A 12,027-nucleotide genomic window follows, 5' to 3' on the forward strand; every position below is an offset into this window, starting at 1 on the left:
AGGAAGAGGAGGAAGAGGAGGCAGCGGCTGCAGAGGTTGGTGGAGACGGCACTCGGCATGCATACAGCCAAGCCGAGACGTTGGCTTTGTATGACGCTTGGATCAACGTCTCGTACGATCCTGTCGTCGGGAATCAACAAACCCACAAGTGCTTTTGGGAAAAAGTCACCGACCTTTACAACGCCCGAAGGCCGACGACTACCGTTCGCCGCAACGTGAAGATGCTCCGCAGTCATTGGGACCGAACGGACAAAGATGTCAAAAATTTTTGCGCGATATACAGGGGAGAAGAGGCGAATTATCAGAGCGGAGCCAGTGGAGCCGACATTCTGAGAGCGGCGTTGCGGGTCTTCAAAGACGACGTCGGCAAAGATTTCAAGCTTGTCGATATTTGGTCGCAAGTCCACCACCTTGACAGGTGGGCTGGCGGTGTCGAGTCGGCCTCGGGCTCGAAACGCACGAAGCGCACGGCGCGTGGCCACTACTCGTCTAGTGATGGCGGCGAAGGCAACACCTCACGTGAGGGCACGCCAACCGATGATGTAGGGGGGTCTTCTTCCGGTGCACGACGTCGGCCGCAAGGGACCAAGGCGGCGAAGGCGGCTAGAGCCAGGGGGAGAGCGAGAGCGAGAGGGATGGGACGCGGCGGACCAAGCCAGGCGGGCTCGGGCTCGGGCTCCGGCACGGGCACGGGCTCGCACACCCTAATGTCCATGTACCTAGTCGCCACGATGGCGGACCTCTCAAAAATGAATCCTGGCCAAGTTGAAGCCCATATGGCCGGAATTGAGTATATGAGACGTCAACTTGGTATAGTTGTACCGCCGACTTCGGGGGATGATGATTCGCCGGCGGAGTAGTTTTTTTATTTTTTAGGATTTTAAATTATGTACTTTTTTTATTTTTTAGGATTTTAAATTATGTATTTTTTTCTATTTTTTAGGCTTTTTTAAGTTGTAATATTTATTTTATTTTAATGAAGTGTGTTTTTATTAATTGAATTTGTTGGAATTAAAAATAAAAAATAAAATTGAATGAATAGTTAAGAGATGGTTAAGAGATGGAGGGTTGCAGGTGCTGTCTCTTAGTTAAGAGATGAGCTGAAAAGTACAGTGGGGCCCATGAATAGTTAAGAGATGAGACGGTTAAGAGACGGATAAGAGATAGCGTTGCGGATGGCCTAAGCGAAATTCTAATAGGCCTATTTTTTCAGATTGAAGTATGGGGTTTTAGGGTTGTCTACCAATAACAGATTTACAATTAACACGAATGGACCAAGAAGAGATCGATAAAGTGGTTCTCGCCTACTTGGACAAGAGGGGTTTCAAGCAAGCCGGTCTCGTTCTTCAGCAAGAGAAGCAGCAAAGCAGCAGCAAAGGCAGCAATGCATCCTCCACTGCACAGATTGATCCTGATATTGCTAAACAAATCCTCTCTTTCTCTGAGTACGAACTCATATTTGCCCGCATTCTTCAATTTCCCTTACTCTTTGTTTGGTTGAGGATACAAATTCAAATGTATTTCTCTGAGCTGGTCTTCAGCTCGAATACTAGTACGGGAGTTTAACTGAGCTGCAAACTGACGATTTTCATTTAATTAGATTCATCTCCTTCCTTAGTATTATACTAACAAGTTGTGAGTGGTGATGTTTTTTTTTTTTGGAATTTATGAAAGTAAAACTGAACAAGAGTGGGCAGCCTCGTTTAAGGGTGTTTGGTATTTGACGATTTGGTGTATATCGTGACTTTCAGAGTGGATGGTCCCGCTCAGTACCAAGAAGGTTATAGCAAGCTACGGTCATGGGCTTATAGTTCGCTGGATCAGTACCAGGTGATTAGTGCTTCTGTTCTCATGCTTCTTATTGCTTTCTGCACTAGTAGAAAGAAAATTCCTTCTGCTGCCTTGTACACATTGCCAGTGTTACTATTCAGCTGCTAATGTACCTTTATTTGCGCTCGGTCCAACTAACATTGCTTCTCTTGGTACTTAAAGGTTTTAAGCTATCTTCCTATGTCTAAAAAATAGCCTTCTCATCTATGGGTTTATTTTGTGCGATACTGATTCAGTTTGTTTTTGAGATTTGTGGTTGGTATTCCTTTTCTAATACAATAATACCGAATAAAAAGCATTGTCTTGCATGAAATTGAAGAGACAGTAAAGATGGGAAGGAAGGCATCATAGCTTCAAAGGAGTAACAATGTGCTTTTAAAATTGTTTAGAATAGGATTAAGAGTTGGGAATGATCCCGAGGCTATTCGAAGGACAAGAAGTAGATATCTCAGTTTAAGATTTTCTCATCTTGAAATTGTATCATCTGCCCTTTTGAAGATTCTCCCTTATATTGATATGCGGTTGCCTTGTTAATTTTATTGCAGATAGCTTGTATTTTTTTTTTACCCTGCAGGTTGCCATTCCCCTGTTTTGCCGACATGGTTTAAATTTCCTATTCATGACTTTTGTTGTAATAAAGCTGTTGTTTGACAACAATTTTCAATTCATGCCGTTAATAACCAAAGGGTTGCGGCATGGTTATTCTGAACCCCGTAGTTGGATTAACTTTACTCTATAACAATGCTTCCTATTGCTATGCAGCATGAGTTGGTTAGAGTTTTGTATCCAGTATTTATCCATGCATTTATGGATCTTGTGGCGAAAGGTCATATTCAAGATGGTGAGATGCATATTTTTAAGTTTCTAAAACATTATCAGTGCAATCTCTTGAAATCTTCGCTTGCTTTCCAGCTCGATCTTTTTTTAATAGCTTTCGAGGAGATCATGAAGTTATGCACATACGCGACCTTCAAAAGCTAGAAGGTGTTCTTTCTCCCTCACATCTGAAGGTCCATCACTTTCCTAGAATGATGACTCTAAGTTGATGCATTCAGGCACAACAATCTTAAAAATCTCATCTTATATGTAGGAAATGGAATTTGCACATTCTCTAAGACAGAAAAAAGTGGGCATCAAGATATGCCAAGTAATCTCTCACTATCTGTTTCGCATGCGAATTCCTTTTAGTTATACATACTATAAACTAATGGATGCTCTAGCATGAGTTATGCATATTCACATAAAAACTGTACTGGGCACATAAAAACATGCTTACCTTTTCCAATTTTCATTTCAGTACTCCTATGACCTACTTCTACAATACTTGCATAAATCTCAATCAATTACAATGCTTGGAATTGTCAATGAACACATCAACTTCCAAGGTGCAGTTCCCTCTTCTTCCTGGTTATTTATTATTTTCTTGTTGCTTTTAATCTGCTTTGACTTCCCTTTTTGTGCATATCTTCTTCACGGGGAATCACAAACTACAGTTTGGTCTGTTTGCAGTTTCTCCTGGACAACCAAACTCCATTGCTGATGATGCTGAATATGTCACATTTTTCGGAGGTGACCAGGATACTGCTAATTTGTTAAACCAGAAAGAAATTCACTGGGGGGTGAGTCAGCCGTAATCATAGGACTTTGTTTTTAGCAATTTTGCACTTTGTTCCCTAGATTTGAGTATGAAATCATATTATTCACTAAGTGAATGCTATAGATCTTTATGGTTGCGTTGTTTAGAATACTAAGAGAGAGATTTGGCTCGATACAGCTTTCATTTGGACTTATTATGCAAGCGGTGTGATGCCATGATAGCTAATTATACTTCTTTATGAATAGACAAACCTCTAATTGTTTTTGGTTTTAGCATGTATTGATGATCATGGAACAAGGAGTAGTCTGTTGAGTGTTGATTCCCACTTGATACTAATTTTATTACTCACTTCACTTAATGCTATCTTAATGCATGTAGTTATAAAATTTTAAGATGCAATCAAACTAGTGGCTTGTTCTCAAGCACCTGTTTTTAGTTGTAGCACTGCCTATATGAAGTCGGGTTTGTTCATGCAGGATCTTACTTATCAATAGTTCAAGCTGTTGCTCCGTTGTGTTGGTAGTGTAGGAATGAAAACTTTACCTTTCTCTATATGCTGGACTTTCAGTTACTTCTCATTTATTGCTTATACTAGAGCATATGTTAGCTAGAAGAGTATCTTCTTATCTTGGCATTCTTATGCTATATAAATGTGATAGTTGCTTGAAGATTCTCTGGAAGAAAGGTTGGAAAAGATTGGTGCTCCTAGTATGGATTCCGAAATGGCAGATAGTGAAGCGAGAGAAGGTGAACTGGAAGAAAATAAGGTTGTTTACTTGTATAGAGATTTTCACAGTTCTCTCAAACTGTACTACTGGCGGAAGTAACCTTCTCTTTTCCTTTTTCGTCTAGCTGACCAATATTTTCTACAATTCATTTCCAGAAAAGATCTGATGTCAAGCAAGGCACTACAACAAAAAAGTTGAAAAAGGATAAGGTTGCTAGTGCTACAGCAAAAGCTCATCGTTCAGATAGTGTTACTGCACCATGTGTAAAACCTGAGCTAGCACAGCCAGTAATGTATATCTGAAATGACCTTGTCAAGTTGTGTTTTATGATTAATTCTTATATGCATTTCCTGTTTCATGGTCGATAGTAGCTTAATCATTCTAGGGAGCATATTAATTTGGACAGTTGCTACTCCTGACCTCTCAATTTGTCCATTTAATGCCAAGTTGCTAAAACAGTGTTTATAATAGTATAAATCTGGAATTCCTTGGTTCTTTGAGATACATGAGATTATTTTTTATGGATGTATATAATGTTACTTTTGATGCGAGTACTGGTGATCTATTCTGTCTCAACTCAATTAGATTATGAGATTATGCAATGCTCCAGTGACAGGCATGTGAGATAATTCTAAAACCATGTTGCAAGGTCAACTTACAGGGTTCTATAGATATCATAATACCTGTAGTTTCTTGTTGGAGAATGTGGTATATATGATCATGTTGCTTATAGAGTTTGTTTTAGTATACCCTACTTACGAAACTGATTAGCGGCTTCGGCGATTAATCAATTTACGATGTTGAATTAAAGGGTGGGGGGTGTTAGATGATCAGCTTCCAATGTTGAGTTAAAGGATAAGGAGGATGTTGTGGTATACATGCACTGGCATATTTTAAGTGTTGTGGTTCAGGGGTTAAGGTTAGATGTTTATTGCTACAGTGGTATATATATTTGCTTTTTATTTTCTTTCCCCTCTGGAAAGAAGAGGGAAGGGGCTAGATGATTGACTGGTTTTGTTGGTTTATTGTCTGCCTGGAGTTATTTTGAACTGTTTTATAATCAACTAATTGCTTCCACTATTGAAATGATCGTGAAGTTGTGCATATTCCTATCGCTTTCTGTAAATGATTCATGTGATGGAATGATATTAACTTATTTTAACTGAATCTGCTAGCTAATTTGGGTAAATAATTTGGACTAATACTTGTTTTCTGTACATTTAGACCACTAGAGGTGGAACATTCTATTCTTGAAGATTTGAGGAACCGTGTGCAGTTGAGTAGCATGGCGTTGCCTTCCATTAGCTTATACACTTTTATCAACACTCATGACAGGTATGCTTTTCATAAAGAAATAACTATTAATTGTCTGGCAGTCTATGCATATCAGAATCATGGTGATAAATGGAACTGTTCTGCAGCTTGAATTGTGCTTCAATATCTCATGATGGGTCAATGGTAGCCGGTGGATTTTCAGACTCATCGTTGAAGGTTTCTTATTGTTCTATGTACTCTATTTTCATAATTAATTGTCTTTGCTCATTGATGTGCTAATCAAAGTTCAGTGGACAGGTTTGGGACATGGCAAAGCTTGGGCAACAGAATGTAACCTGTAAGTTGATTTTTTTTTATCTCCACCTTTAACTAAGGGTCAATTACACTTTCACACCCAAAGTATGTCTCAGTTTTTCAGAAATGGAACACACTTTAGACTTTGACGTATTAGCACAATCCATTACATGTATCGTGTTTTCAAATCTAGACCGGGTTGAATTTTCCAGTACCGTATACTAGCATTGGCAGTCTGAACTTCATGTGGAATATATTATTATATATAATATGTGGAAGGATCCTTACTATCTAGATCCAAGTCACTATTTTCTATCTTGTTCAAATATCTCAAGGGTGTCAAACTGCCAAAGCAACTATCCGGTATTGGAAAAGTTCACCCACTCTAGATGTGAATGCGGAATACATGTAATGGGTACTAATATGTTAAAGTCGAGAGTATGTTATACTCCCTCCAGCCAATAACAATGTGCTCACTGTTTATGTGCAAGAGGTTTATAATAAAAGTTGGGTGGTGTTGATTTTAAGCGAACCCGTTCCCATTTTTTATTATAGGGGTAAGTGGAGAAGGGTCCCACTTATGTATTTAAAGGATAAAGGATGTGGGCCATTCTTGGTTTTGTTGTACATAAGTGTAAAAAATAGAGTAAAAATATAAGGGGAGTTTCTAACAAAGGAATGAGCAGGCTCCTGCGCGGCGGACTAAAATGGAAAATGAGCACTCTTATGGTACTGAGGTAGTACTTTCTTAAATTAGCCAAATTGGGTTGTAAAATTCTGTCAACGCATTAAAATTCTTGTGTTTTATGTTCTAGTTTTAATATCTGATGAATTTATCGTAGGCAAGATTTTGTTTCAGTGTAGGTCCTCCTGTAGGAGGACTTCCATTCATAAAGTCAAGCTATAATTAGGTGATTAGTGTGTCTTATCCCCTGTCAAATTTCAGCCTTTTAGTTGCTTATGTTAATCTTATCCCCACTCAATCTTTATATGCAGTTTTTGTCATGCATATGGATAAGTTTGATCTGAACAGTCTTGTCATTCTGATTCTAAAGAAACTTTTGGCAAGATTCTTGATGTTATCTTGAAGTAATGTATGTGATTTTCATCATGCCCTTTTTTACCAAGTGGTTTGTATATAGGAGTCCTTTTTTTGGCGGCCAAAACATAATTTTTGTGTTTATCAATGTATGCTGATGTTGACTCTAGAATGCCAGCTCCCTCGCAGGGTGAAAATGATTTGGCTGCCAATGAGCCTAGCTCAACTGCTGGGGGAAGAAATTACACATTATTCCGAGGTCATGCGGGACCAGTGCATTCTGCCACTTTTAGTCCGTTTGGGGATTTCATTCTGTCTTCTTCATCAGATTCTACAAGTAAGTTATAGTTCACAATTATTCTTTTTTTGCTCCTCTGCTGGTTTCCTTAAGCAATCAATGGCATGTGATTGCAGTTCGACTATGGAGCTCAAAACTGAATGCAAATCTTGTCTGCTACAAGGGTCATAATTACCCTGTATGGGATGTACAGGTAGGAGTAACAGCTTATAGCTCTAATTATTATGAACCTGCTCTTTATTATTGGATAAACAGAAAAGAAGATATTCACCTTTTATATAAATTTTGCTATGTGCATGCCTGGACTAATGTATCTGTGATAATCTCATGCAGTTTAGTCCACTTGGCCACTATTTTGCTAGTGCTTCACATGATCGCACAGCAAGGATCTGGTCGATGGACAGAATACAGCCTCTAAGGATTATGGCAGGTCATTTATCTGATGTAGATGTAAGTATTTTATTTGGGTGGCTATTAATGCTTTTTCTACAAGTATGATCTTCAGTAACTTAAAGAAGTTTTATTACCTTCTTTGGTTTCCATCTTCCAGTGTGTGCAATGGCATGCAAATTGCAACTATCTCGCTACCGGATCTAGTGACAAAACAGTGCGCCTATGGGATGTCCAGAGTGGCGAGTGTGTTAGAATATTCATAGGTCACAGAAGTATGATCTTAAGTTTGGCAATGTCACCTGATGGTCGCTATATGGCATCTGGCGATGAAGATGGTACAATAATGATGTGGGATCTTGCATCCGGACGCTGCCTTGCCCCATTCGTCGGCCATGGCTCTTGCATTTGGTCACTGGCTTTCAGGTAGACTGCGCTTCTCCTGCATTTTCTACTCAAATCTTCAAGGTATTGTGTCGACTAGAAGACGGCTTTTCAGTCTTTCAATTGTGAACTACTTTCCTTTCAGCTGTGAAGGTTCGCTTCTAGCTTCCGGTTCTGCTGACTGCACTGTGAAGATATGGGATGTAGCTACAAGCTCAAGAGTGCCAAAATCAGATGAGAAGTAAGTTTAACTAGAAGATGTGTACTTTTTTCATCATTATCGTTTCATAATTGGGTCTTCATCCTCAGCGGCAAAATGGGGAACACAAGCAGACCGAGATCGCTGAAAACCTTGCTCACCAAATCTACTCCTGTCTACGCTCTGCAGGTAAACCCATCACTTCACCTTTAATCCTTCACTCCGTTTAACTGAATCACGTCTATTGCTTTTGGTGACTGCTTGCTTTAACAGTTCTCCAGAAGAAACCTTTTATTTGCTGCCGGCTCTCTCTCAAAGCAGTTGTAGATCAATTATGTGGTGCCTCGAGTTTGGAAGCTAAGCTGTGAAACGACATTTTCTCCATATTGCTTTTGCCTGAGTATCAGTTTTGATAACTGAGCTATTTCATTCGTCCAATCTTTTTTCTATATGGTGTAGAACTAGTTTTATGAGGTATATTGGTTGTATTCTTATTTCTTAGCTCGTTTTATGATATGTAGCTTTATTTTGTTGCCTGAACCTATATTTGGAGGAAGGGCTTTGTCAAATAGAAATGCTAGTGCCATATAGTTCAAGCTTCCATAAAATCTAAACTATGTAAACTAATTAAATAAGACTTCCTTATTTTTCTTCCTTCATCTTCCTCTTTCTTTCATTGCCTATTTTTATTTCTTCCTTATTTCTTTTTTTGGTACAATGTAAAATTAAAATAAGAGGAAAAAACTAATGGTAATGTCTAAGATAATTAACAGATTAAAATTGACTAAGTGGGACTATTCAATTTTAATCAAAATGATACTTTGTCTTGTTTATTACTAGTACACAAGGAGTCCAAGAAGATGGAAGCAAACACCATGGTTAACACAAAAAAGAGTAACAAATACACACCAACAAAATTAAATTATTCTTTTAAATCAAATAAGCTGATCAAATTGGTTTATAAATTATAATGCACTTACCAACTTCATCCAAAAGTAGTTGAAAGAAGATTAGGAACGACTCAATATAGCATGGAATTCATAACATTAGATGAGAAAATGTAGCTTACTCCGTGAAAACTCGTTTGAGACGCCGCATGCAAAACATGTTGAATAAGTCGTATGCCACTATATAGAGTAGGGAGGGACTACGAAGATCATCAAAAGCTAACGAAGAAGTTCCTTGCAATCTTAAAATCCTATAACACAAGCCACAATATTCAATTTAAAGATCAAAAGCTTTTTCATTTCTCTCTTTGTGGTGCTAAAGAAAAAATTCACATGCGCGCGCGCGCACACACACAATGAGAAAAACATGATGTTAATAGAAGCTACGTTCATGATTTAGTATGTATCGTCCATCAGCAAAATGCCACGAGCGAACTCCAATCCAGCGATCACCACACCACCATTTTACTTGTATCGAGAAAGTTTATAGGACTTTGAGTAAATTAATGATTTCCAACCACATCACATGCGCGTTAAATAATTTCCAGAAATTTCTTTATTGCTTTTGGTAAACGAGATATGTTAGGAAGAAAGAGTTATCATGGTAAATATTTGTCACTTTCAAGTAAAGCCCCATATTTCATTTAGTTCACACACAATATTTTCTATTTTTCTAATACATTAAACAATATTCAATTTGTTATATGGTCTCGCATATTTTTTTAATACTATTATTTTATATTTATAGGAGTATATGAAACATGAGCAGTAAACACAAATGAAGATGTCTATGTATATCCAGTCCACTAGTCAAATAAAATAAGATTCACTTCATGGTTTCATCTCTAAATCTAATTTTGGACTAAAAATCGATCCTACAAAACTTCTAGGTGGACATGATTAGCCAAAAAAGGAAATAGGCACATTCTTGATCGTGCCATATTGCCCACTACAACATTTTTATTCTTTTGCCTTAAGTGGTTGACTCCTTGACCTTGACCTTGACCTTGACTTTGATTAATAATATATTATATATACCTCTCCACCAAATTTCATACGTGTATCCATGTCATCAGTTGTAAGAGTATCCACTTTCCATGATATTACATATATACTTGTATTATTGCAAGTTGCAACATCGTATCAACATTCAAATTACCAAATATTCGATTTCGAGCCACTACCCTCCATTATAGTAGGTACACGTCTTTCCTAATAATGTTAATTATTGCTACGAAGTTTGATACATGAATTAATATGAGATTAATTCTTATTCGAGAAATTATTTGAAGAGAGTAGGAGAAAGATGTGAATAAGATAGAAAATCTCTAGTTGAGGTGCTAGAGAGGCATTACACATAGAGAGAGGGAATGAAATTAATATTAATTCTTCATTTGTTTTAATAATATTAAAAAAACTCCAGTATATTAATATTTATGAAATGTATAATACCAAAAGATTTCATATAAACTAAGAAAACAAATCAAATCACAAGATTAACACCAGAAAACCAAGCAAAATGAGGGAAACCCGACAGCATGACAGACATGGTGGAATAAAAATAAATCAATTGGAGATAAGAACTTAATGAAAGCACCAATTTGATATTAATTCTCATATTAATTCCTATCGAGAAATTATTTGAAGAAAGTAGGAGAAAAGACATGAACAAGATAGAAAATCCTTGCTCGAGGTGCTAGGGAGGCATTTCGCACAAGAGAAAGAATGAGATTAATAATTTAATTTTTCATTCTTCATTCTTCATTCTTCTTAATAATATTTAAAAACTTCACACATATTTATATGTAATACAAAAAATCTCCTAAAATTAGAAAAGCAAATAAAATTCTAACCTAAGTACATGAAGCAATCAATCATAACAAGTAAACACTAAAACATAAAATAAGCTAAATAAATATACCGAGAGGTTATCAATTTCCTTTTAATATAATGTAAAAGTCTAGGTCTCTGTCAAGTTAGACTTATTTTAACTAAAGCAAACATCGCTAATAACTTTTCATAGTTTATGATTATTTTCAGGTTAATAGTGTATAAAGTTGGTGAAAGTACAGTGGCAATGCTAAAGTAATCTCAACCAAAAGTGACCGAAAAGTGATGTCTCCTAAAGCATTTGCGATGTCACTAATTTGATCTAATTATTATTTCTCCTCTTATCACGTAAAAATTACTTAGCCGCCGGCCCTAAAATTAATTGCTTTGCGTCTAAACTAAGACAATATTTCTCGCGCTAAGATTATGGAATGGTTACAAAAAAACTTGGTGGTTCCGGTTCCGGAAAAGTAAAACTCGGAAAGAAATTTCGAGGTTATAGTGTTGAACTTAATTGATGGTGTATGTACAAAAGCGACATTTTTTTCTCGACTTTTTACCAATTTTCAGTGTTTCCTTTCTTGTTTTTGCGATTTGGGCCAAAATTAGTGGTTAAGCATTGGTTGATGTTTCGAAAACATTGGAACTGTAGAATTGATAAGTTGGATTTGATTGTGCAGCCAAGACCAGTTACGAGTAAAAAAAATGGAACACGCGGTCAGATATATTTCACATAAACCGACAATTCTAATCTACCATGCATCACTAGCTAGTTTGTGATAGGTAGACATTGTGTGATAATGAGAATGTCGCAAGATCCCTGCCTTGATGGTCGGGAAGTTTGTCATTACTTACTAGGGTCGTTTTCCGTTACGAAATCTGGGAATATTGTTGTAATATAGTACTCCAGTAAGTACTCTATTAATAGACAAAGATGTAATAAACTTACTTAGAAGGTTATAATATAAATTATTTTGGTATATAAAGACTTGGAAATTGGAATTACCGTCGTGCCACATTATTAATTTAGAGTTGCTACTTAATTTAAAGTTATACTACTCTCAAACAATATAGTGTAGCAAATAAAAAGTTAATGTATTTCTAGAGATAATATAATAAAAAGGTGTACATACGAAAGGTTTTGAAGTTAAAGTTAAAAATGATCATTTCCTTTACATCTTAAGTTTTCGTATTTTGAAGTTAAAGTTAAAAATGA

At 36.9% G+C, this 12,027-nt stretch overlaps 1 protein-coding gene across 2 annotated transcripts; it reads left to right on the forward strand.

Annotated features, from left to right (window-relative positions):
• Positions 1 to 1,238: 1,238 nt before the first annotated feature.
• Positions 1,239 to 8,693, forward strand: LOC125190542 (transcription initiation factor TFIID subunit 5-like). 2 transcript variants are annotated; one of them, XM_048087870.1, is made up of 19 exons: positions 1,239 to 1,445; positions 1,752 to 1,830; positions 2,593 to 2,671; positions 2,743 to 2,840; positions 2,921 to 2,977; positions 3,128 to 3,215; positions 3,340 to 3,449; positions 4,087 to 4,194; positions 4,311 to 4,447; positions 5,380 to 5,490; positions 5,577 to 5,646; positions 5,728 to 5,767; positions 6,942 to 7,100; positions 7,178 to 7,254; positions 7,395 to 7,511; positions 7,612 to 7,877; positions 7,981 to 8,076; positions 8,145 to 8,223; positions 8,308 to 8,693. In XM_048087870.1, exons 1-19 carry the CDS (start codon positions 1,270 to 1,272, stop codon positions 8,359 to 8,361), a joined length of 2,001 nt encoding a protein of 666 aa, XP_047943827.1. In that variant the 5' UTR covers positions 1,239 to 1,269; the 3' UTR covers positions 8,362 to 8,693. The 2 variants fall into 2 exon arrangements, with proteins under 2 accessions (XP_047943827.1, XP_047943828.1); XM_048087871.1 differs by having other exon boundaries at positions 8,169 to 8,223.
• The last annotated feature ends 3,334 nt before the right edge of the window (positions 8,694 to 12,027 follow it).

Source organism: Salvia hispanica, chromosome 5, assembly GCF_023119035.1.
Source record: "Salvia hispanica cultivar TCC Black 2014 chromosome 5, UniMelb_Shisp_WGS_1.0, whole genome shotgun sequence".
Lineage (NCBI taxonomy): Eukaryota > Viridiplantae > Streptophyta > Magnoliopsida > Lamiales > Lamiaceae > Salvia > Salvia hispanica.

What these genes read in the sequence shown, in the direction of transcription:
- LOC125190542 (XM_048087870.1), top strand. Translation starts at nt 1,270, where the DNA reads ATGGACCAAGAAGAGATCGATAAAGTGGTTCTCGCCTACTTGGACAAG. An exon ending in TTTATCAACACTCATGACAG is followed by an intron (nt 5,491 to 5,576) that starts GTATGCTTTTCA and finishes ACTGTTCTGCAG; the next exon opens with CTTGAATTGTGCTTCAATAT. An exon ending in TTTCAGACTCATCGTTGAAG is followed by an intron (nt 5,647 to 5,727) that starts GTTTCTTATTGT and finishes TTCAGTGGACAG; the next exon opens with GTTTGGGACATGGCAAAGCT.